This window comes from Rana temporaria, chromosome 7 (genome assembly GCF_905171775.1).
Source record: "Rana temporaria chromosome 7, aRanTem1.1, whole genome shotgun sequence".
Taxonomy (NCBI): domain Eukaryota; kingdom Metazoa; phylum Chordata; class Amphibia; order Anura; family Ranidae; genus Rana; species Rana temporaria.
In genome coordinates, this window is record NC_053495.1 from 136,625,083 (window position 1) to 136,652,400 (window position 27,318).

General features: G+C 39.2%; 1 protein-coding gene across 1 annotated transcript in view; it reads left to right on the plus strand.

The window, feature by feature from the left end:
• ABCA4 (ATP binding cassette subfamily A member 4) overlaps positions 1–27,318 on the plus strand; it is a 304,087-nt gene that overhangs the window by 130,597 nt on the left and 146,172 nt on the right. The window contains exons 19-21 of the mRNA XM_040359994.1: positions 1,276–1,467; positions 3,572–3,749; positions 5,985–6,116. Of these exons, the coding sequence (XP_040215928.1) occupies positions 1,276–1,467; positions 3,572–3,749; positions 5,985–6,116 (502 nt within the window). The remainder of the gene's footprint in view (positions 1–1,275; positions 1,468–3,571; positions 3,750–5,984; positions 6,117–27,318) is intronic.

The window sequence follows — 27,318 nt, forward strand, 5'->3', positions numbered from 1 at the left end:
TCTATGCATTAAGATAAAAAGCCTTCTGTGTGCAGCAGGCCCCCTCAGCCCCTTTAATACTTATGTAGCATTGACCCGTAGGGGGAGCTGAGTAAAGTTTTCCTTGGGCCTTGCTCTGATTTTCGTGCAGCCAGACACTTGGGCATCTCCACATTACACCCACACACCCACACACTCTTCTGCTTGTCATCCAATAATCATTCTAGGGTAGCTGTTTTTTGTTTTGTATTTATTGGGAGAACTTGGATAGGAGAATGGATTAGTAGTATACTCCAACTTGAACTATGCACAGATGAGGACAGCTCTCACTTGACACCATTAATTTGATCCAGATAGCAGATTCACTGCTAAGCCACACTATAGCTGTGTGGAAAGATATGTCCTTTGCTTGCTCTGGAAGCAGACTTAATGCACCCTTTTCTTCAGGACAGTCACTAGTATTCCCTTTAGCTGACACCCGTCCACTGACTTTTCTAGCCTGGAAGGATTTCCCTCAGACCCCTAGACGCAGATCTGTACCCACAGCATCCAGGAACAAATCCCCCTAGATGTGTCTCCCTCCTAGTCAGCTCTGCAGGACATCAGGGTTGCAGCTTGATCAATTCTGTTCCGCAGGTCGACCACCTGAGGCTGCACGGCAGCCTGTACAGGGTAGGGGCGGCAGCCTCTTCCCTCTGGGACCCCGTTCTACAGCTAAAGACCCTGAGCACATGTGCCCTAGGCATATATATAGAGTCACCCAGCATGCCCTGAGGCACCTGGTTCTGCCAATGGTCATGGCTGTAACTACACCTATGCTCCCAGTTGTCAGGTTTCCTCCCACTGTCCAATAGGCCTCACCCTATTGGACCAGTGTGAAACAGGCAGACAACATGAGCACAATGAGCAGACCCTATCAATGGATTACTGTTCCTTGGTAGGCAGAGAACACCTACATTTACCTGATTGCCTCCCTGGTATGCATTACAAGGTGTTTTGGGGGGACCACAAAGCACCCTCCCCATGTTGCGGGCATGTGGCCTGGTACAGTTAAGGGGGGGCCAGATCCCGGCCCCCCTATGTGAATGGGTATCGGGTATATTGTACCCCTACACATTCACCAAAATTTTGTAAAAAAAAAAAAAAGATGTCCCGCATGTAAATAATGTGCATTACTATACTTTCTAAAGAGTAAATTGCATTTTTTTAAATGTAGCTCTCTTTTAATGACATTATATGAATATACCTGTATTGTTAAACTTCTTCTATGTGTAATATGTCAATCAATGCTTTTAGATAAACCTCATGGAAATCAAGACGAAAATAAAATGGCAGAAGAAAAAGTTGAAGATCTGAAAAATGCCCCTGACAATAAACTCATAGATCAGGATAACTGCAAACATAAAGTCAAGAAAGAAAAACAAAAAGAGGAGAAGCAGGCAAAGGATGAACAGGAGAAGGAAAGCAAGGACAAAGATGAAACATATGGTAAAATCTAGTTGTAGTAGGCTTTTAGAAAATAATACATAGTAAGTAGAACCTGAACCAAAGAAGTGTATGTTTAGTAAAGATATTCATAGCCCAAAATCCAAAATTTGGTTGCAAATTTGGGTGCAAAATCCCAAATTTCTTTCATCAATAATTAGGGGGAGACACCGAAATTAATTAGTCTAAATATGGTGTAGCTTCTACCTCTAGAAGTCTCTTAGTATGCAAAGCAGAGAAGGCACAATAATTTATTGTCTGCCTTCCAAGAGCATAGTCTACCCCAGTGTTTCTCAACCAGGGTGCCATTTGGGTTCCCCCTCAGTGTCCCAAGCAGTTTGTCCTTAATCAGTGTCATGAGTTGCCATGGTGCAGGTGGCATGGCTACCAGCACCCTAAAAGAGCTGCCCCAAGCATTCAATAGAGGATGGAAGTCTGACTCCTTCAGACCTGCTCCACCCCTCAGGGAGGATGCTGACGTATAGAGAGAACTCTGGTGTAGTGGGGGAATTCTTTTTTTTTTTCAAATATCCATTTTATTTTCAACAGAAAAGGCAGTTCCATGTCAAACCAACAATAATAATAATAATAAAGCAATAATATACCAATAAACATAACATAGATACACCACAACAATAGGTATCCACAAAAATCCAGAATAAAACATTGTGCTCATAACCTATACCTATGGAAAATAAGCAACCCTCCCCCATCTTCATGAGGTTGGGAGTCATCATAACTCTGGGTACACTAAAGAACGTGGATCACCTGCCTGATGTAATTCTTTTTCTATATATCCCCCCTTTTCCCCCTACCCCGTGCAAAAAAAAAAAAAGGGAGGATGCTGACGTATAGTGAGAACTCTGGTGTAGTGGGGGAATTCTGACATTATAGAGGACTCTGATGGGGAGTTCAGTCCTCTGATGTGATGGGGTACCTCAAATGAGGTGAGTGGCTCTGAGGTGATGGAGATTTTAGAACCTTTTTCTACATTTAGACCAGGGTGCCTCAATATTTTGCATACTTTTAAGGGGTGTCATGACTAAAAAACAGGTTGAGAAACACTGTGCACCCAATGAGACACAGACAGCAATGAAAAAAAAAAAAAAATGAATTGGGTTTTAATCCAAAGCTAAAAAATGGCTACATGTACACCAATCTGTTGCTTTCTATCCAATTTCTTATCTCTTTATTAACCCTTCTTGTCTTCTTACCGTCTCTTTTTCCCAATTCAACAAAATGTTTGCAATAATAGCTATGGTGGGCTATATAACAATAAATACAGTCATTATGGTTTTGTATCTTTGTCTTCCTGAAACACTGTCATGGCTTGTGAAATTATACCTCTTGCAAAGACTTTGTTGTACTGTACAGTGGAACCTTGGATTACAAGCATAATCTGTTCCAGGAGAATGCTTGTAATCCAAAGCACTCACATATCAAAGCGAGTTTCCCCATAGAAGTCAATGACACATTGAATTCTATTGTATGCAGTACTGCATGTGGCCAGAGGTGGGGGGGGGGGCGCCGGAGAGACTCAGAAATACTCGGAGACTGTTCAGAGCTGCTCAGATTCACTCAGAGCTAGCGGCTCCATAGCCGGGTGCTCACTGTGTGTCCTGAATGGCCAGGCAATCTCCTGGGACCTGTAATGTGTCCCAGAAGATTGCAGGGGAGAGGAGAACTTCCGCTCGAGCTGCCTAGGTGGCACAAGTGGAAGTAGGAGCTGGGTACATGTCAAAACTAGGTACCTGCTCCCCCCCCCCCTAAAAAAATGACAAACCAAATATGGCATATCAGGGGGACAGGAGTCCTTAAAGTAGTGGGTGGAACTCTGCTTTCAGAGAGGAAGCTGTATATCAAGAGACCGTAATCAATACAATATACCAAACAGAAATGTAAACTTAACCCTAATTTTAACCTTTAACTTCAAAATAACCCTTAAATTAATCCTTAGCCTAAAGGTACTACGAAACCTAACTACTCTCATGTTGAAAGACCCTGTGATTTCCAGGACAAGGACTAATTACTGTACCTATTATCGGGGGTATAATTAAAACTGTAAAACAAGATAGAAGCCCAAGATATTCCTGTTTTTCATCTGCAGCGAATCCATTTTTTGAGCCAGAACCACCGGGGATAATGCCAGGTGTGTGTATTCAAGATCTTGTCAAAGTCTATCCAAACAACCACAAGCCTGCAGTGGACATGGTCAATATCACCTTTTATGAAGGACAGATAACTGCTTTCCTAGGGCACAATGGAGCTGGAAAAACAACAATATTGTAAGTTATTCTACCACTTTTCTTTATATAAAAACCTAAAGACAACATGGGTGTATAAAAACTCTTTGCATTATTTAAATTTGTCTTTGCATACAAAGCAGGATTTACTGAAAGTAAACCTGCCATGACAGAAATAGTTGGCCTAATATTACTTACCTCCTAAAATAGTTAGGTTCCTTATTACGCCGACCTACTGGCTGCGGGGATCAGCGGCGCTATCCCCGCTGAGCAAGCGGAGGTTCACAGGGCAGATAATCACGGATCTGTCCCGTGTGAAAGTGCCCCAACATGGAAAAGATTCAAAATGGAGGTGGAGGTAGCTTGTAGCATCATACTCGTAAAGACTTGAGGCTGTAATTTGTGCCAAAGGTGCTTCAGCAAAGTATTGAGCAAAGGCTGTCAATACTTATTTACATGTGGCGCCCCCTTACTTTCAGTATGGGCACTACGCTAAAGTTAGTGGGGAATGGGAGAGTTATTTTGCTCCCATTGATAATTTGTTAAATTTGAGATGCTGCCATTCCTGAACTGTCCTGTAGGTCAGTCTGCGCTCCAGGGGTGCCAATCCCACTCCTGGGCGACAGTTTTCGCTAGAGGGGTTCTGGCGGAGCCGCTTTTCCCCAGCAGCCAATTGGAGGAGTTTTCCCTCGCAGGGCATGCTGGGGGAGAGTATATCTGTGGCAGATGCCATCTTTCTTGGTTCTTCTTCGCGGGTTCCAGGTGCGGCACCCACCTTTAGGGTGTGCGCATCCAACGGACCCCGGCGATATGGCCTACCAGGGGTCGCATGCTACGCGGAGCACCATGCTGCTAAAAGGGGGCCTAGTGACTTAGGACTGGGTCCCCAACTTTACTGAAGAGATCCCAAGCTACGTGCTGTGCGGTGGGGGATCGGCTCAAGGAGAACCCAGAGGCAGGTTGTCTGAGAAGCTTGAACAAACCATCGGGGATCTGGGTGACCGAACACTGACAGATAACCTCAGTACTGTCAGTCGTGACCCCAAGCACAATTTACTGGGAGGATAAGCTCAACTAATCAGCTCATCCAAGTTCTTGGCCTGTGGCAGAGGCCCCACTAGAGCCAGGCTGGTGGCAGAGGCCTGTTCTTCCCAGCAACGTTAAAAGTGACACTTCGGCTGCCAGACTCGTGGCAGGAGTCTGTCTGGGGGCACTTCACCCACTCTTGCTAGAGTGGCGACGAACTGCATCTACTACTACTGAGAGCAGGATTGCTCTTTCTCATATCCAGGCCTGATACTGCAGAGTTTCTCTTTTGCTTCATCAACCTTTTCTCTCTACCTCATGTTGATGTTGGTCATGTTGGGCCGAGAATAAAGCATTCAGAAAATCTCACTCGCTGATTGGACATTCGTTTACTGCTCTACTCACTACAATCACCCTAGACAACGATAAGAGGTAACTTAATACGCCAATCCCAAAACAACCAGCGGCTCCTGAGGGGGTAGCGCTACATACATGCAAGTGTTTTTCCTTTTTTATTTTTTATAAATTTGCAAAGATTTCAAACAAACTTCTTTCATGTAGTCATTATGGGGTATTGTTTGTTTAGAATTTTGAGGACAATAATAAATGTAATCTATTTTGGAGTAAGGCTGTAACATAACATAATGTGGAAAAAGTAAAACAAAATTGAGATAAGTGAGTTTTTTTTATAACCTAACTGCTTTAAATGTCTCCACAACTTTATCCCTGACCTGTCTGGTGTGTTCCTTGGCTTTTGTGATGCCGTTTGTTCACTAAGGTTCTCTAACAAACCTCTGAGGGCTTCACAGAACAACTGTATGTATACTGAGATTAAATTACATACAGGTGGACTCTATTTACTAATTAGGTGACTTCTGAAGGCAATTGGTTCCACTAGCGTTTAGTTAGGGGTTTCAGAGTAAAGGGGGCTGGATACAAATGCACGCCACACTTTTCAGATATTTATTTAAAAAAAATTTGGAAAAACATTTATCATTTTCCTTCCAGTTTACAAATATGTGCCAATTTAGGTTTTTGGTTGTAACGTGACAAAATGTGGGAAATGTCAAGGGGTATGAATATTTTTTAAGGCACTGTATACGGTATGTACACAAATTATGATACGATTTCTTGCCAGAAGTAAGTTTGTTCCCATCCTTTATTCAAAATATGTACGTTTGTGTAAATGATGTTTATATATTTTAACTCTGTTATTTTCATTCTGTAATTTCCAACCAAACATGAATACAGGTCCATTATAACTGGATTATTCCCACCTACCTCGGGCACAGTGTGGATTCGTGGCCGAGATATTCAGACACACATGGACTCCATTCGGCAAAGTCTTGGCATGTGCCCTCAACATAACATTATTTTTCGACAGTAAGTACTGAATATGATGCGCTTATATTTACCAGTACAGTATACGCCAGCTAACACAACCTACCTGGTCAATGGCTCTTGTTTGGGCAATTATCTAAATCTAGAAAGATGCCTCTAAATTTGTTCCATGGTTCTGGCACCTTCTTTCTGGGGCAACTGCAGTCTCTGGGGACATTATTATCGGATGAAGACTGGACAGCAGGAAATAATTTGTGAAAAGGCTATAGATAAACAGAATATTAAAGTTCTCCTGCTATGAAATAAATAGGTAGTCTGCAAATGAAAGACACATACAGTGCATTCAGAATCCCTCATTTTCTTTTTTCTGGGCCAGTTAATCCATTGGACTAGAATGATGAACTGTAAACTAATATTTTCAGAAGGGGTCATCTATGGAAGCTTGCATGTTTGTCCAATGTCATGCTTCCTTTTTGTAAAGAATTAACCACCACAGAAAACCATAAATAATTTGTTGCCAACATCCCTGAATTGTAAAAAATTCTAAAAATGGAGCAACCCCCAAAGGTACTTTAAAGGCACTGATGGTACTTTAAAGGCAACTGAAGTAAAAGAAGATATTGTTATGGTATAAAACATATCATTTTATTTTATACATCCATGGTTCAACATTATTATGAATTGTAAAAAACATCAACAGTAAAACCGCTGACTTGCAAAGATATACCGGTATATACAATAGGTTACACTCTCCTCTCTAATACCCACACGTTTAAGGAAGAGTTCAATCCTTTCTTCAGGGGCGTTTAGGAGAAGGTCACAAACATTGAACTAATCACTATAAAAACAACATTTGTAGATCAACCCAGATGTGTAAAAGCATCCCACTGTGCCACAACTTGAGGTGTCTCAGATGTCCCGAAAGGGGTGGCCGGGGGCCCCACATGTTCCACACAAGGTTCCCCCCTGAAGACCATAAAAACTTAGCCACAAATATCCTGTTGTATGTATATAAGGATCCGGGGATCTTGAAACCTCATAAGTGTGCCCATACAGAGAGCCCCTAATGTTTCCTCAGGAATATCCAATCACTTTGGGTAGATGGTACATAGGGCACAGTATGGAATGGTATGGTGTGGATCCCGGCCGGCATCCAAAAGACCTTTAACTAAAAAGAAACATCGCTCATCCTCTTCCTCCCCCGGCCTCTAACACATTTCCAGGATACTTTTTCCACTTCTGCAATCCTTACCTAGGCAAAAATTATGTGTGATGGCCCCTCCCGTGCAGTCTGTAACCTCCTGGGATGCATCACATGTCCTAGGAGGCTGCAGGAACAATCTCACTGCACTGCTGTGCCTTGCACATGCTCATTTCAGTGCGTGGAAGACAGTACTGAACTCCATGGACTGGTAAGTATCTGGTTCCTAAAAGTCAGCAGTTACAGTACTTGTAGCTGCTGACTTTCAATTTTAAACAAGTAAAGTCCCTCTTTAATTTCAGACACCTGCTAATGTTTAATACATACTCTTTATATACAATGGTGCAAATTATTATTTTTTTTTTCATATTTAATAATGCTGGATTTGATCTATTTTAACGTCTCATCCTTTGCAACACTTTTCTGACCATCAGAAATGTCCCCCAGAGTTTATTGCACTAGGATTATGAGAACATTTAGTAAATGTTTAGCTCTGTTAATGCAATATACATAAGAAAGATGCCTCTGGCTTGTCACCAGATGACACAGCAGCTGACCTCCTACCTACACATTTGATCCTGTTACTTAAAATAAAGCGTGAACACAATGTGCAACCTGCTGGAAATAGGCTGTGCAAATGGGAGTGGGAGTAAAACACATCATGCCAGAAATTTGTTTTTTTGCAAACACTTTAAACAAGAGCTCACCAACCTTAAATGAGAAGAAAAATAAAATAAAAACAGCTGAATTTTATGTTGTCTTTGGCCAGCTGCCCCAAATCAATTGAAGTAAATATGACAGATAGTCATAATGGGCCATATTCTGAGTATAGTTACGACGGAGTATCTCAGGATACTCCGTCGTATCTCTCTTTTTTGGCCCGCGTATCTATGCGAGTGATTCTTAGAATCATTTTCGCTTAAGATCCGACATGTGTAAGTCACTTACACTGTCGGATCTTAAATGTAATTACCCAGCCGGCCGCTAGGTGGCATTTACGTTCAGGTCTCATTTGTTTATGCAAATGAGCCTGATACGCCGATTCCCGAACGAATTCGCGTCGCGTAACCATCGCTAACGTCGTTTGCGTAAGCGTAAGGTTACCCCTGCTATATGAGGGGTAACCTTACGCCAGTCCCACGTACGCCATGTTAAGTATGGCGTCGGGTCCGCGTCGTCTTTTCCCGTCGGGTACGACGTTTCCCTAAGTCGTTCTTGAATACGACTTTACGTCAATGACGCACACGTCGGCGTCATTGACGTTTTACGCCGAGAACTGGAGCATGCACACTGGGCTATTTTAAGCCCGGCGCATGCGCAGTTCGTTCGAATCGGGGGCGCGCTTAATTTAAATACAAGCCGCCCCCTTGGATTTCCGCGGGGATACGCCGGGCCAATTACACTACGCCGCCCCAAACTACGGAGCAAGTGTTTGGGGAATACAGCACTTGCTCCTGTAGGTTGGGGCGGCGGAGTGTAAATGGCTTACGTGACGCCCGCCCGAAACCTACGGGAATATGGCCCCCTATCTGTAATGCAGTAGTTACTCACCTTGCCTTATACTATGTAAATATTTCAAATAAGTCCTTCGTAAAGCCAGAAGTTATGCCGCGTACACACGACTGTTTTTCGGGTTGTAAAAAATTATGTTTTTTTAATGTCATTAAAAATGATCGTGTGTGGGCTCCAGAGCATTTTTCATGATGTAAAAAATGGGCATTAAAAATTTCAAGCATGCACTAATTTTTCACGTCGTTTTTAACGTTGTCGTTTTTTACGTCATAAAAAATGGTCGTGTGTGGGCTTTAACGACGTGAAAAAAACGTGCATGCTCAGAAGCAAGTTATGAGACGGGAGCGCTCGTAATGGAGATAGCACATTCATCACGCTGTAACAGACTGAAAAGCGTGAATCGTCTTTTACTAACAGTAAATCAGCAAAAGCAGCCCAAAGGTTGGTACCATCCACATGGAACTTCCCCTTTAGGCCGCGTACACACGGTCGGTCCAAACCGATGAAAACGGCCTGAAGTTCAGTTTCATCGGTCCAAACCGACCGTGTGTACGGCCCATCGGTCCGTTGTCCTTCGGTCAAATTTTTTTAGAACTTGCTTTAAAATCGAACCGATGGACCGCTGCCCGATAGGTCCAAACCGATGGTTAGTACACAAAAGCATCGGTTCAAAACCCGCGCATGCTCAGAATCAAGTCGACGCATGCTTGGAAGCATTGAACTTCGTTTTTTTCAGCACATCGTGTGTTTTACGTCACCACGTTCTGACCCGATCGGTTTTTGAACTGATGGTGTGTACACACATTAGACCATCAGGCCACTTCAGCGGTGAACCGATGAAAACGGTCCGTCGGACCATTCTCATCGGTTTGGATCGACCGTGTGTACGCGGCCTCAAAGTGCCGTTGTAAGTCACCGCGCTTTGCTAGGGCATTTTTTTTTTTCAGATCGTGTGTAGGCAAGGCCGTTGTAATGATCAGGTTGAAAAAATCTTCGTTTTTTCTAGAGCCTAAAAAATGTAATTTTTTTACAACCCGAAAAACGGTTGTGTGTACACGGCATTAGACTAGCTCTGTATCACAGAATGGGGAGTTTGCAGGGCGCAGTACCAGGGAGCAGCCAAAGATACCAGTGCTGGGTTACTCATGTATACATTTTTCTGTGGAGTTAAACTTTAAAATCATTTTGGAATCTCACATTTTACAAGCTTGCTTTTCTGTGTTTTTGATAATAGAGCCTTTGGAGTAGATATTTGTAAATTAGCCACTAGAGGGGTTCAGTGCTATCATGTCTCTCTTCTAACAACTGTTGAGATAACATATCAGCCACACATGGAATGCATTGTTTTCAGTGTGTCAACCGACTCATAGATTTGCTTTGTGAGAGGGAAAAGTCGAGTACAGCCATGGTGTAATACTGCACATCAGGAAGCAAAGCCTGCACTTGTATTTAGCTAAAATAGTTTCTTTGTGTACATTTATTAATACAACTAATACGAAACACAATTTTTTAAAGTACGAATGCATATTAATAAGGCTATCTATACCAAGCTGATCTAGTATTTCTGGCCATGGCCATTTTGATTACAGGCAAATGATTAATGTAACATTTACTTTCTGGAATCCATCCGTCCTTAGCTCAGGCATGGAGTCAGGAGGGTCTGCTTGGCTGAGAAAACCTCTTTACACCCCCCCCCCCCCCCAAAGTCTGGGATGTATGACATAATTTACCCTAGCCTGAAAACCAGGACGTTAGTGAAGAAATCTAAAAAAAAAAGTTTGAAACAAGTAAATATAATATACTTTAATATACTTTCCTATATATTTAATAATGCTAACAGCATAAGAAATTTAAATAGTCAGTGTTGATTGAGAGAGTTAAGTTCCACTTTTACATCATGCCAGTGACTGCAATACTTTCTGAGTTATTGGCCTGGTCAGGTCAGTTATCCAGAAAGTATTGAAGCCAGAGGTAGCCAGGAAACAAGCAATGCCCGTGTATATTTTTTATGTATACAAGTTTTCTTTATTTTGAAAGCAAAATGCATCTTTAATTTGCATAAACTCTACATGCTCTATTCTAAACTTGTATTAAAGGGGTTGTACAATTTTTTTTACCTAAATAGCTTCCTTTACCTTATTGCAGTTCTCCTTCACTTACCTCGTCCTTTGATTTTGCTTCTAAATGTCCTTATTTCTTCTGAGAAATCCTCACTTCTGTCTGTAACTCCACACAGTAATGCAAGGATTTCTCCCTTGTGTGGAGTGTCATGCTCGCCCCCTCCCTTTGACTACAGGAGAGTCAGGACACCCACTAACACACAGCTCCTTTCTCTATCTGCAACGTGGAGAGCGTCCTGACTCTCCTGTAGTCCAAGGGAGGGGACGAGCACGACACTCCACACCAGGGAGAAAGCCTTGCATTACTGTGTGGAGTTACAGACAGAAGAACAGGAAGTGAGGATTTCTCAGAAGAAATAAGGACATTTAAAAGCAAAATAGAAGGATGAGGTAAGTGAAGGAGGACTGCACTAAGGTAAAGGAAGCTATTTAGGGAAAAAAAACTGTACCTTTACAACCCCTTTAACATTGACCAACACAGGAGAGCATCAGGGGCAAATCCTTTGTTATGAGTTGTTTTTTTGTGTGGAGTTTAGCTGTATTTAGTTCTTATATGTGCTAGGCCATTCCATGTTTTTTAACATTAACCAGTTAAGGACCCCCTACCGACTATATACGTTGACAGAATGGCACGGCTGGGCACAGGCACGTACAGGTACAGTACGTCGCCTTTAAGAGCCCAGCCTTGGGTCACACATAACCCCTTAGCGCCACCTAGTGGTTAACCACTGCACTGCCATTGTCATTTTCACAGTAATCAGTGCATTTTTTATAGCACTTTTCGCTGTGAAAATGACAATGGTCCCAAAAATGTGTCAAAAGTGTCCGATGTGTCTGCCATAATGTCGCAGTCACAAAAAAAATCGCTGATCGCCGCCATTACTAGTAAAAAAAAAATGTATTAATAAAAATGCCATAAAACTGTCCCCTATTTTGTAAACGCTATAACTTTTGCGCAAACCAATTAATAAACGCTTATTGCGTATGTAGAAGAATACGTATCGGCCTAAACTGAAAAAAAATTATATATTTTTGGGGGATATTTATTATAGCAAAAAATAAAAAATATTAATTTATTTTTCAAAATTGTCGCTCTATTTTTGTTTATAGCGCAACAAATAAAAACTGCAGAGGTGATCAAATACCACCAAAAGAAATCTTGTGGGAAAAGGACGCCAATTTTGTTTGGGAGCCACATCACACGACCGCGCAATTGTCAGTTAAGGCGACGCAGTGCCGAATCGCAAAAACTGGCCAGGTCCTTTACCTGCATAATGGTCTGGGTCTTAAGTGGTTAAACAAATATAAAAAGGTCTTTCCCAAGGTGGACCCTTCCTTTAAGAGTTTGGAACTATTGATAGACTTGAAAAGGTGTCTCAGATCCATTGTACTCCATATCAGGGCCTGTCTTGGTTATGTCTTTTTTTTATATTGTCTATGTATATGTCAACAGAGTAGATTTTATTAGTGGGAATGCTTAATAAGCATTCCCAGTATTGATATTCGTTTTTTATTATTAGTGGGAATGCTTTAATAAGCATTCCCAGTATTGATATTCGTTTTTTATTAGTGGGAATGCTTAATAAGCATTCCCAGTATTGATATTCGTTTTTTATTATTAGTGGGAATGCTTTAATAAGCATTCCCAGTATTGATATTCGTTTTTTATTATTCTTCTTCTTAATTAGTGGGAATGCTTTAATAAGCATTCCCAGTATTGATATTCGTTTTTTATTATTCTTCTTCTTAATTAGTGGGAATGCTTTAATAAGCATTCCCAGTATTGATATTCGTTTTTTATTATTAGTGGGAATGCTTTAATAAGCATTCCCAGTATTGATATTCGTTTTTTAGTGGGAATGCTTTAATAAGCATTCCCAGTATTGATATTCGTTTTTTATTATTAGTGGGAATGCTTTAATAAGCATTCCCAGTATTGATATTCGTTTTTTATTATTCTTCTTCTTAATTTTAATTTTAATTTTATTCCGTACGTTTTTTGGCTCTGCGTAACTTCTGCATACTTTCAGCTATTGAGACCATTTAACTTTTAAAATGTTCATCTCGTTCAGCTAACGATGGGACTTCTTCAAGTTTTTTTGTACTATTTATACTTTTTAAAATATTAAGCTTTTAGACACTTTTTTTTAACATTGAAGTCAATGAGAACATCCTTTTTCCTGCTTCAAAACACACGTTCTGCCAAAAGTTTCAGCTCCTTCATACTTTCACTTACAGACACCAAACAAACTTTAAAGCGGTCACAAAATATTCAGCTATCCAAACATGACTTTTTAGATTGATATCTTATACGGTTTTTGTGAAAACGCAATTTACGTTTAGTGATTTTTTTATCGGTTATAATGTAATCCTATGGAGCAGGTTTAGAGTGTGTCATGTGACCTTTAGAGTGGAGATCTTTGAAAACAAAAATTATCTTTAAAAAAAGGGCGAACAAATTGCTCTCACGCCCACAAGATCTACTTGTCATACACAATTTATATATCAAAACGTAGGTATGCTTGTCTGGTTTCAGGCAATGTGATCAGTTTTGCGATAGGCATTTGACTTTTAGTTCCAGGAGCTTCTAAAGGACAAGTGCCTCAAACGCCCTCCCATTGACCGTCATGTTAAAAAGTCTAAAAAAAATTCCTGCAAACACACAAAGACGCTCTTTTCTAAATCGCTGGCATGGCCACAATTTTAAGTTTATCAACATAAATTTCATATCGATGCGTTCACAAGGGCCGTGTCTTTCAAACGGTGAAGTCGCTGTATCGATCGCATATACGGTTGTGGATTTATTAACTTTTGTTTGAAGGCGTAATTCATGTATTTGGTCTGTGAATTAAAAGGCGTTTGTAATGCTATTTCTTTCCATAAATAGCTTTCCTTACCTCAGGGCAATATTCCTCCTCACTGACCTGGGGGGGAGGGGAAACCTCTTGAGGGGGGAGGGGCGACCAGGAAGTCAGGATACTCTGTACTTTGCAGATAGAGAAAGGAGCTGTGTGTCCTAAAGATAGTGTAGTGGTTATGGTGAATGGCTTTGGTGCGGGCTCAGCAATTCAGCATTCCCACTCGCATTTTCCTCAGGAAATGCATTTTCTAGTTCTTCTTAATTAGTGGGAATGCTTTAATAAGCATTCCCAGTATTGATATTCGTTTTTTATTATTCTTCTTCTTAATTTTAATTTTAATTTTAATTTTATTCCGTACGTTTTTTGGCTCTGCGTAACTTCTGCATACTTTCAGCTATTGAGACCATTTAACTTTGAAAATGTTCGTCTCATTCAGCTAACGATGGGACTTCTTCAAGTTTTTTTGTACTATTTATACTTTTTAAAATATTAAGCTTTTAGACACTTTTTTTTAACATTGAAGTCAATGAGAACATCCTTTTTCCTGCTTCAAAACACACGTTCTGCCAAAAGTTTCAGCTCCTTCATACTTTCACTTACAGACACCAAACAAACTTTAAAGCGGTCACAAAATATTCAGCTATCCAAACATGACTTTTTAGATTGATATCTTATACGGTTTTTGTGAAAACGCAATTTACGTTTAGTGATTTTTTTATCGGTTATAATGTAATCCTATGGAGCAGGTTTAGAGTGTGTCATGTGACCTTTAGAGTGGAGATCTTTGAAAACAAAAATTATCTTTAAAAAAAGGGCGAACAAATTGCTCTCACGCCCACAAGATCTACTTGTCATACACAATTTATATATCAAAACGTAGGTATGCTTGTCTGGTTTCAGGCAATGTGATCAGTTTTGCGATAGGCATTTGACTTTTAGTTCCAGGAGCTTCTAAAGGACAAGTGCCTCAAACGCCCTCCCATTGACCGTCATGTTAAAAAGTCTAAAAAAAATTCCTGCAAACACACAAAGACGCTCTTTTCTAAATCGCTGGCATGGCCACAATTTTAAGTTTATCAACATAAATTTCATATCGATGCGTTCACAAGGGCCGTGTCTTTCAAACGGTGAAGTCGCTGTATCGATCGCATGTACGGTTGTGGATTTATTACGTTTTGTTTGGAGGCGTAATTAATGTATTGGTCTGTGAATTAAAAGGCGTTTGTAATGGAATTTCTTTCCATAAATAGCTTTCTACCTCAGTGCAATATTCCTCCTCACTGACCTGGGGGGAGGGGAAACCTCTTGAGGGGGGAGGGGCGACCAGGAAGTCAGGATACTCTCTACTTTGCAGATAGAGAAAGGAGCTGTGTGTCCTAAAGATAGTGTAGTGGTTATGGTGAATGGCTTTGGTGCGGGCTCAGCAATTCAGCATTCCCACTCGCATTTTCCTCAGGGAATGCATTTTCTAGTTTTAATTTTAATTTTATTCCGTACGTTTTTTGGCTCTGCGTAACTTCTGCATACTTTCAGCTATTGAGACCATTCAACTTTTAAAATGTTCGTCTAATTCAGCTAACGATGGGACTTCTTCAAGTTTTTTTGTACTATTTATACTTTTTAAAATATTAAGCTTTTAGACACTTTTTTTTAACATTGAAGTCAATGAGAACATCCTTTTTCCTGCTTCAAAACACACGTTCTGCCAAAAGTTTCAGCTCCTTCATACTTTCACTTACAGACACCAAACAAACTTTAAAGCGGTCACAAAATATTCAGCTATCCAAACATGACTTTTCAGATTGATATCTTTTACGGTTTTTGTGAAAACGCAATTTACGTTTAGTGATTTTTTTATCGGTTATAATGTAATCCTATGGAGCAGGTTTAGAGTGTGTCATGTGACCTTTAGAGTGGAGATCATCCACAAAAAATATTATCTTTAAAAAAAGGGGGAACAAATTGCTCTCACGCCCACACGATCTACTTGTCATACACAATTTATATATCAAAACGTAGGTATGCTTGTCTGGTTTCAGGCAATGTGATCAGTTTTGTGATACGTATTTTAGTTTTAGTTCCAGGAGCTTCTAAAGGACAAGAGTCATGTTAAAAAGTCTAAAAAATGTTTCTGCAAAACACACAAAGACGCTCTTTTCTAAATCGCTGACATGGCCACATTTTTAAGTTTATCAACATAAATTTCATATCGATGCGTTCACAAGGGCCGTGTCTTTCAAACGGTGAAGTCGCTGTATCGATCGCATGTACGATTGTGGATTTATTACGTTTTGTTTGAAGGCTTCGATAACTGATTTTGTGTGTGGATGAAAGCGTTTCTAATGGTATTTTGATTCCCTAAATAGCTTTCCTTACCTCAGTGCAGTCCTCCTCCCCCACCTCATGTGGAGAAAGCCTCTTGAGGGGGGAGGGGCGACCAGTCAAGTCAGGACACTCTCTATATTGCAGATAGAGAAAGGAGCTGTGTGATATTAGGCTTTATAAGTACTGAAGGAACACTGCTTGTATGTCCTAAAGATAGTGTAGTGGTTATGGTGAATGGCTTTTGTGCGGGCTCAGCAATTCAGCTATTCAGCATTCCCACTCGCATTTTCCTCAGGAAATGCATTGTCTAGTTATTATTAGTGGGAATGCTTTAATAAGCATTCCCAGTATTGATATTCGTTTTTTATTATTCTTTTTATTCTTATCCTTTATTCCGTACGTTTTTTGGCTCTGCGTAACTTCTGCATACTTTGAGCTATTGAGACCATTCAACTATTAAAATGTTCGTCTTGTTCAGCTAACGATGGGACTTCTTCAAGTTTTTTTGTACTATTTATACTTTTTAAAATATTAAGCTTTTAGACACTTTTTTTTAACATTGAAGTCAATGAGAACATCCTTTTTCCCGCTTCAAAACACACGTTCTGCCAAAAGTTTCAGCTCCTTCATACTTTCACTTACAGACACCAAACAAACTTTAAAGCGGTCACAAAATATTCAGCTATCCAAACATGACTTTTTAGATTGATATCTTTTACGGTTTTTGTGAAAACGCAATTTACGTTTAGTGATATTTTATCGGTTATAATGTAATCCTATGGAGCAGGTTTAGAGTGTGTCATGTGACCTTTAGAGTGCAGATCATCCACAAAAAATATTATCTTTAAAAAAAGGGGGAACAAATTGCTCTCACGCCCACAAGATCTACTTGTCATACACAATTTATATATCAAAACGTAGGTATGCTTGTCTGGTTTCAGGCAATGTGATCAGTTTTGTGATACGTATTTTAGTTTTAGTTCCAGGAGCTTCTAAAGGACAAGAGCGACAAAACCACTCTCATTGACCATCATGTTAAAAATTTTAAAAATGTTCCTGCAAAACACACAAAGACGCTCTTTTCTAAATCGCTGGCATGGCCACAATTTTAAGTTTATCAACATAAATGTCATATCGATGCGTTCACAAGGGCCGTGTCTTTCAAACGGTGAAGTCGCTGTATCGATCGCATGTACGGTTGTGGATTTATTACGTTTTGTTTGAAGGCGTAATTCATGTATTGGTCTGTGAATTAAAAGGCGTTTGTAATGGAATTTCTTTCCATAAATAGCTTTCTACCTCAGTGCAATATTCCTCCTCATTGACCTGGGGGGGAGGGGAAACCTCTTGAGGGGGGAGGAGCGACCAGGAAGTCAGCATACTCTCTACTTTGCAGATAGAGAAAGGAGCTGTGTGTCCTAAAGATAGTGTAGTGGTTATGGTGAATGGCTTTGGTGCGGGCTCAGCAATTCAGCATTCCCACTCGCATTTTCCTCAGGGAATGCATTTTCTAGTTTTAACTTTAATTTTATTCCGTACGTTTTTTGGCTCTGCGTAACTTCTGCATACTTTCAGCTATTGAGACCATTCAACTTTTAAAATGTTCATATCGTTTAGCTAACGATGGGACTTCTTCAAGTTTTTTTGTACTATTTATACTTTTTAAAATATTAAGCTTTTAGACACTTTTTTTTAACATTGAAGTCAATGAGAACATTCTTTTTCCTGCTTCAAAACACACGTTCTGCCAAAAGTTTCAGCTCCTTCATACTTTCACTTACAGACACCAAACAAACTTTAAAGCGGTCACAAAATATTCAGCTATCCAAACATGACTTTTTAGATTGATATCTTTTACGGTTTTTGTGAAAACGCAATTTACCTTTAGAGATTTTTTTAATCGGTTATAATGTAATCCTATGGAGCAGGTTTAGAGTGTGTCATGTGACCTTTAGAGTGGAGATCATCCACAAAAAATATTATCTTTAAAAAAAGGGGGAACAAATTGCTCTCATGCCCACAAGATCTACTTGTCATACACAATTTATATATCAAAATGTAGGTATTGTTGTCTGGTTTCAGGCAATGTGATCAGTTTTGTGATACGTATTTTAGTTTTAGTTCCTGGAGCTTCTAAAGGACAAGTGCCTGAAATCTTCTCTCAGACTCTCATGTTAAATTATCTAAAAAATGTTTCTGCAAAACACACAAAGACGCTCTTTTCTAAATCGCTGACATGGCCACATTTTTAAGTTTATCAACATAAATTTCATATCGATGCGTTCACAAGGGCCGTGTCTTTCAAACGGTGAAGTCGCTGTATCGATCGCATGTACGGTTGTGGATTTATTACGTTTTGTTTGAAGGCTTCGATAACTGATTTTGTGTGTGGATGAAAGCGTTTCTAATGGTATTTTGATTCCCTAAATAGCTTTCTTTACCTCAGTGCAGTCCTCCTCCCCCACCTCATGTGGAGAAAGCCTCTTGAGGGGGGAGGGGCGACCAGTCAAGTCAGGACACTCTCTATATTGCAGATAGAGAAAGGAGCTGTGTGATATTAGGCTTTATAAGTACTGAAGGAACACTGCTTGTATGTCCTAAAGATAGTGTAGTGGTTATGGTGAATGGCTTTTGTGCGGGCTCAGCAATTCAGCTATTCAGCATTCCCACTCGCATTTTCCTCAGGAAATGCATTGTCTAGTTTTAATTTTAATTTTAATTTTAATTTTATTCCGTACGTTTTTTGGCTCTGCGTAACTTCTGCATACTTTCAGCTATTGAGACCATTTAACTTTTAAAATGTTCGTCTCATTCAGCTAACGATGGGACTTCTTCAAGTTTTTTTGTACTATTTATACTTTTTAAAATATTAAGCTTTTAGACACTTTTTTTTAACATTGAAGTCAATGAGAACATCCTTTTTCCTGCTTCAAAACACACGTTCTGCCAAAAGTTTCAGCTCCTTCATACTTTCACTTACAGACACCAAACAAACTTTAAAGCGGTCACAAAATATTCAGCTATCCAAACATGACTTTTTAGATTGATATCTTATACGGTTTTTGTGAAAACGCAATTTACGTTTACTGATTTTTTTATCGGTTATAATGTAATCCTATGGAGCAGGTTTAGAGTGTGTCATGTGACCTTTAGAGTGGAGATCTTTGAAAACAAAAATTATCTTTAAAAAAAGGGCGAACAAATTGCTCTCACGCCCACAAGATCTACTTGTCATACACAATTTATATATCAAAACGTAGGTATGCTTGTCTGGTTTCAGGCAATGTGATCAGTTTTGCGATAGGCATTTGACTTTTAGTTCCAGGAGCTTCTAAAGGACAAGTGCCTCAAACGCCCTCCCATTGACCGTCATGTTAAAAAGTCTAAAAAAAATTCCTGCAAACACACAAAGACGCTCTTTTCTAAATCGCTGGCATGGCCACAATTTTAAGTTTATCAACATAAATTTCATATCGATGCGTTCACAAGGGCCGTGTCTTTCAAACGGTGAAGTCGCTGTATCGATCGCATGTACGGTTGTGGATTTATTACGTTTTGTTTGGAGGCGTAATTAATGTATTGGTCTGTGAATTAAAAGGCGTTTGTAATGGAATTTCTTTCCATAAATAGCTTTCTACCTCAGTGCAATATTACTCCTCACTGACCTGGGGGGAGGAGAAACCTCTTGAGGGGGAGGGGCGACCAGGAAGTCAGGATACTCTCTACTTTGCAGATAGAGAAAGGAGCTGTGTGTCCTAAAGATAGTGTAGTGGTTATGGTGAATGGCTTTGGTGCGGGCTCAGCAATTCAGCATTCCCACTCGCATTTTCCTCAGGGAATGCATTTTCTAGTTATTAGTGGGAATGCTTTAATAAGCATTCCCAGTATTGATATTCGTTTTTTATTATTAGTGGGAATGCTTTAATAAGCATTCCCAGTATTGATATTCGTTTTTTATTATTAGTGGGAATGCTTTAATAAGCATTCCCAGTATTGATATTCGTTTTTTATTATTCTTCTTCTTAATTAGTGGGAATGCTTTAATAAGCATTCCCAGTATTGATATTCGTTTTTTATTATTAGTGGGAATGCTTTAATAAGCATTCCCAGTATTGATATTCGTTTTTTATTATTCTTCTTCTTAATTTTATTCCGTACGTTTTTTGGCTCTGCGTAACTTCTGCATACTTTCAGCTATTGAGACCATTTAACTTTTAAAATGTTCATCTCATTCAGCTAACGATGGGACTTCTTCAAGTTTTTTTGTACTATTTATACTTTTTAAAATATTAAGCTTTTAGACACTTTTTTTTAACATTGAAGTCAATGAGAACATCCTTTTTCCTGCTTCAAAACACACGTTCTGCCAAAAGTTTCAGCTCCTTCATACTTTCACTTACAGACACCAAACAAACTTTAAAGCGGTCACAAAATATTCAGCTATCCAAACATGACTTTTCAGATTGATATCTTTTACGGTTTTTGTGAAAACGCAATTTACGTTTAGCGATTTTTTCAGAAAATGGAATCGGTTATAATGTAACCCTATGGAAGGGATTTAGAGTGTGTCATGTGACCTTTAGAGTGGAGATCTTTGAAAACAAAAATTATCTTTAAAAAAAGGGCGAACAAATTGCTCTCACGCCCACAAGATCTACTTGTCATACACAATTTATATATCAAAACGTAGGTATGCTTGTCTGGTTTCAGGCAATGTGATCAGTTTTGTGATACGTATTTTAGTTTTAGTTCCAGGAGCTTCTAAAGGACAAGAGCGACAAAACCACTCTCATTGACCGTCCATGTTAAAAAAATTTAAAATTTTCCTGCAAAACACACAAAGACGCTCTTTTCTAAATCGCTGGCATGGCCACAATTTTAAGTTTATCAACATAAATTTCATATCGATGCGTTCACAAGGGCCGTGTCTTTCAAACGGTGAAGTCGCTGTATCGATCGCATGTACGGTTGTGGATTTATTACGTTTTGTTTGGAGGCATAATTAATGTATTGGTCTGTGAATTAAAAGGCGTTTGTAATGGAATTTCTTTCCATAAATAGCTTTCTACCTCAGTGCAATATTCCTCCTCACTGACCTGGGGGAGGGGAAACCTCTTGAGGGGGGAGGGGCGACCAGGAAGTCAGGATACTCTCTACTTTGCAGATAGAGAAAGGAGCTGTGTGTCCTAAAGATAGTGTAGTGGTTATGGTGAATGGCTTTGGTGCGGGCTCAGCAATTCAGCATTCCCACTCGCATTTTCCTCAGGGAATGCATTTTCTAGTTCTTCTTAATTTTAATTTTAATTTTATTCCGTACGTTTTTTGGCTCTGCGTAACTTCTGCATACTTTGAGCTATTGAGACCATTTAACTTTTAAAATGTTCGTCTCATTCAGCTAACGATGGGACTTCTTCAAGTTTTTTTGTACTATTTATACTTTTTAAAATATTAAGCTTTTAGACACTTTTTTTTAACATTGAAGTCAATGAGAACATCCTTTTTCCTGCTTCAAAACACACGTTCTGCCAAAAGTTTCAGCTCCTTCATACTTTCACTTACAGACACCAAACAAACTTTAAAGCGGTCACAAAATATTCAGCTATCCAAACATGACTTTTCAGATTGATATCTTTTACGGTTTTTGTGAAAACGCAATTTACGTTTAGTGATTTTTTTATCGGTTATAATGTAATCCTATGGAGCAGGTTTAGAGTGTGTCATGTGACCTTTAGAGTGGAGATCTTTGAAAACAAAAATTATCTTTAAAAAAAGGGCGAACAAATTGCTCTCACGCCCACAAGATCTACTTGTCATACACAATTTATATATCAAAACGTAGGTATGCTTGTCTGGTTTCAGGCAATGTGATCAGTTTTGTGATACGTATTTTAGTTTTAGTTCCAGGAGCTTCTAAAGGACAAGAGTGACAAAACCACTCTCATTGACCGTCCATGTTAAAAATTTAAAAAATTTTCCTGCAAAACACACAAAGACGCTCTTTTCTAAATCGCTGGCATGGCCACAATTTTAAGTTTATCAACATAAATTTCATATCGATGCGTTCACAAGGGCCATGTCTTTCAAACGGTGAAGTCGCTGTATCGATCGCATGTACGGTTGTGGATTTATTACGTTTTGTTTGGAGGCGTAATTAATGTATTGGTCTGTGAATTAAAAGGCGTTTGTAATGGAATTTCTTTCCATAAATAGCTTTCTACCTCAGTGCAATATTCCTCCTCACTGACCTGGGGGGAGGGGAAACCTCTTGAGGGGGGAGGGGCGACCAGGAAGTCAGCATACTCTCTACTTTGCAGATAGAGAAAGGAGCTGTGTGTCCTAAAGATAGTGTAGTGGTTATGGTGAATGGCTTTGGTGCGGGCTCAGCAATTCAGCATTCCCACTCGCATTTTCCTCAGGGAATGCATTTTCTAGTTCTTCTTCTTAATTTTATTCCGTACGTTTTTTGGCTCTGCGTAACTTCTGCATACTTTCAGCTATTGAGACCATTTAACTTTTAAAATGTTCGTCTCATTCAGCTAACGATGGGACTTCTTCAAGTTTTTTTGTACTATTTATACTTTTTAAAATATTAAGCTTTTAGACACTTTTTTTTAACATTGAAGTCAATGAGAACATCCTTTTTCCTGCTTCAAAACACACGTTCTGCCAAAAGTTTCAGCTCCTTCATACTTTCACTTACAGACACCAAACAAACTTTAAAGCGGTCACAAAATATTCAGCTATCCAAACATGACTTTTTAGATTGATATCTTATACGGTTTTTGTGAAAACGCAATTTACGTTTAGTGATTTTTTTATCGGTTATAATGTAATCCTATGGAGCAGGTTTAGAGTGTGTCATGTGACCTTTAGAGTGGAGATCTTTGAAAACCAAAATTATCTTTAAAAAAAGGGCGAACAAATTGCTCTCACGCCCACAAGATCTACTTGTCATACACAATTTATATATCAAAACGTAGGTATGCTTGTCTGGTTTCAGGCAATGTGATCAGTTTTGCGATAGGCATTTGACTTTTAGTTCCAGGAGCTTCTAAAGGACAAGAGCGACAAAACCACTCTCATTGACCGTCCATGTTAAAAATTTTAAAAATTTTCCTGCAAAACACACAAAGACGCTCTTTTCTAAATCGCTGGCATGGCCACAATTTTAAGTTTATCAACATAAATTTCATATCGATGCGTTCACAAGGGCCGTGTCTTTCAAACGGTGAAGTCGCTGTATCGATCGCATGTACGGTTGTGGATTTATTACGTTTTGTTTGGAGGCGTAATTAATGTATTGGTCTGTGAATTAAAAGGCGTTTGTAATGGAATTTCTTTCCATAAATAGCTTTCTACCTCAGTGCAATATTCCTCCTCACTGACCTGGGGGGAGGGGAAACCTCTTGAGGGGGGAGGGGCGACCAGGAAGTCAGCATACTCTCTACTTTGCAGATAGAGAAAGGAGCTGTGTGTCCTAAAGATAGTGTAGTGGTTATGGTGAATGGCTTTGGTGCGGGCTCAGCAATTCAGCATTCCCACTCGCATTTTCCTCAGGGAATGCATTTTCTAGTTTTAATTTTAATTTTAATTTTATTATTCCGTACGTTTTTTGGCTCTGCGTAACTTCTGCATACTTTGAGCTATTGAGACCATTCAACTTTTAAAATGTTCATCTCGTTCAGCTAACGATGGGACTTCTTCAAGTTTTTTTGTACTATTTATACTTTTTAAAATATTAAGCTTTTAGACACTTTTTTTTAACATTGAAGTCAATGAGAACATCCTTTTTCCTGCTTCAAAACACACGTTCTGCCAAAAGTTTCAGCTCCTTCATACTTTCACTTACAGACACCAAACAAACTTTAAAGCGGTCACAAAATATTCAGCTATCCAAACATGACTTTTTAGATTGATATCTTATACGGTTTTTGTGAAAACGCAATTTACGTTTAGTGATTTTTTTATCGGTTATAATGTAATCCTATGGAGCAGGTTTAGAGTGTGTCATGTGACCTTTAGAGTGGAGATCTTTGAAAACAAAAATTATCTTTAAAAAAAGGGCGAACAAATTGCTCTCACGCCCACAAGATCTACTTGTCATACACAATTTATATATCAAAACGTAGGTATGCTTGTCTGGTTTCAGGCAATGTGATCAGTTTTGTGATACGTATTTTAGTTTTAGTTCCAGGAGCTTCTAAAGGACAAGAGCGACAAAACCACTCTCATTGACCGTCCATGTTAAAAATTTTTAAAATTTTCCTGCAAAACACACAAAGACGCTCTTTTCTAAATCGCTGGCATGGCCACAATTTTAAGTTTATCAACATAAATTTCATATCGATGCGTTCACAAGGGCCGTGTCTTTCAAACGGTGAAGTCGCTGTATCGATCGCATGTACGGTTGTGGATTTATTACGTTTTGTTTGGAGGCGTAATTAATGTATTGGTCTGTGAATTAAAAGGCGTTTGTAATGGAATTTCTTTCCATAAATAGCTTTCCTTACCTCAGTGCAATATTCCTCCTCACTGACCTGGGGGGAGGGGAAACCTCTTGAGGGGGGAGGGGCGACCAGGAAGTCAGCATACTCTCTACTTTGCAGATAGAGAAAGGAGCTGTGTGTCCTAAAGATAGTGTAGTGGTTATGGTGAATGGCTTTGGTGCGGGCTCAGCAATTCAGCATTCCCACTCGCATTTTCCTCAGGGAATGCATTTTCTAGTTCTTCTTCTTAATTTTAATTTTATTCCGTACGTTTTTTGGCTCTGCGTAACTTCTGCATACTTTCAGATATTGAGACCATTTAACTTTTAAAATGTTCGTCTCATTCAGCTAACGATGGGACTTCTTCAAGTTTTTTTGTACTATTTATACTTTTTAAAATATTAAGCTTTTAGACACTTTTTTTTAACATTGAAGTCAATGAGAACATCCTTTTTCCTGCTTCAAAACACACGTTCTGCCAAAAGTTTCAGCTCCTTCATACTTTCACTTACAGACACCAAACAAACTTTAAAGCGGTCACAAAATATTCAGCTATCCAAACATGACTTTTCAGATTGATATCTTTTACGGTTTTTGTGAAAACGCAATTTACGTTTAGCGATTTTTTCAGAAAATGGAATCGGTTATAATGTAACCCTATGGAAGGGATTTAGAGTGTGTCATGTGACCTTTAGAGTGGAGATCTTTGAAAACAAAAATTATCTTTAAAAAAAGGGCGAACAAATTGCTCTCACGCCCACAAGATCTACTTGTCATACACAATTTATATATCAAAACGTAGGTATGCTTGTCTGGTTTCAGGCAATGTGATCAGTTTTGTGATACGTATTTTAGTTTTAGTTCCAGGAGCTTCTAAAGGACAAGAGCGACAAAACCACTCTCATTGACCGTCCATGTTAAAAAATTTTAAAATTTTCCTGCAAAACACACAAAGACACTCTTTTCTAAATCGCTGGCATGGCCACAATTTTAAGTTTATCAACATAAATTTCATATCGATGCGTTCACAAGGGCCGTGTCTTTCAAACGGTGAAGTCGCTGTATCGATCGCATGTACGGTTGTGGATTTATTACGTTTTGTTTGGAGGCGTAATTAATGTATTGGTCTGTGAATTAAAAGGCGTTTGTAATGGAATTTCTTTCCATAAATAGCTTTCTACCTCAGTGCAATATTCCTCCTCACTGACCTGGGGGAGGGGAAACCTCTTGAGGGGGGAGGGGCGACCAGGAAGTCAGCATACTCTCTACTTTGCAGATAGAGAAAGGAGCTGTGTGTCCTAAAGATAGTGTAGTGGTTATGGTGAATGGCTTTGGTGCGGGCTCAGCAATTCAGCATTCCCACTCGCATTTTCCTCAGGGAATGCATTTTCTAGTTCTTCTTCTTAATTTTAATTTTAATTTTATTATTCCGTACGTTTTTTGGCTCTGCGTAACTTCTGCATACTTTCAGCTATTGAGACCATTCAACTTTTAAAATGTTCGTCTCGTTCAGCTAACGATGGGACTTCTTCAAGTTTTTTTGTACTATTTATACTTTTTAAAATATTAAGCTTTTAGACACTTTTTTTAACATTGAAGTCAATGAGAACATCCTTTTTCCTGCTTCAAAACACACGTTCTGCCAAAAGTTTCAGCTCCTTCATACTTTCACTTACAGACACCAAACAAACTTTAAAGCGGTCACAAAATATTCAGCTATCCAAACATGACTTTTTAGATTGATATCTTTTACGGTTTTTGTAAAAAAGCAATTTACGTTTAGCGATTTTTTCAGAAAATGCAATCGGTTATAATGTAACCCTATGGAAGGGATTTAGAGTGTGTCATGTGACCTTTACAGTGGAGATCTTTGAAAACAAAAATTATCTTTAAAAAAAGGGCGAACAAATTGCTCTGACGCCCACAAGATCTACTTGTCATACACAATTTATATATCAAAACGTAGGTATGCTTGTCTGGTTTCAGGCAATGTGATCAGTTTTGTGATACGTATTTTAGTTTTAGTTCCAGGAGCTTCTAAAGGACAAGAGCGACAAAACCACTCTCATTGACCGTCCATGTTAAAAATTTTAAAAATTTTCCTGCAAAACACACAAAGACGCTCTTTTCTAAATCGCTGGCATGGCCACAATTTTAAGTTTATCAACATAAATTTCATATCGATGCGTTCACAAGGGCCGTGTCTTTCAAACGGTGAAGTCGCTGTATCGATCGCATGTACGGTTGTGGATTTATTACGTTTTGTTTGGAGGCGTAATTAATGTATTGGTCTGTGAATTAAAAGGCGTTTGTAATGGAATTTCTTTCCATAAATAGCTTTCTACCTCAGTGCAATATTCCTCCTCACTGACCTGGGGGGGGAGAAAACCTCCTGAGGGGGGAGGGGCGACCAGGAAGTCAGCATACTCTCTACTTTGCAGATAGAGGAAGGAGCTGTGTGTCCTAAAGATAGTGTAGTGGTTATGGTGAATGGCTTTGGTGCGGGCTCAGCAATTCAGCATTCCCACTCGCATTTTCCTCAGGGAATGCATTTTCTAGTTCTTAATTTTAATTTTATTATTCCGTACGTTTTTTGGCTCTGCGTAACTTCTGCATACTTTCAGCTATTGAGACCATTCAACTATTAAAATGTTCGTCTCGTTCAGCTAACGATGGGACTTCTTCAAGTTTTTTTGTACTATTTATACTTTTTAAAATATTAAGCTTTTAGACACTTTT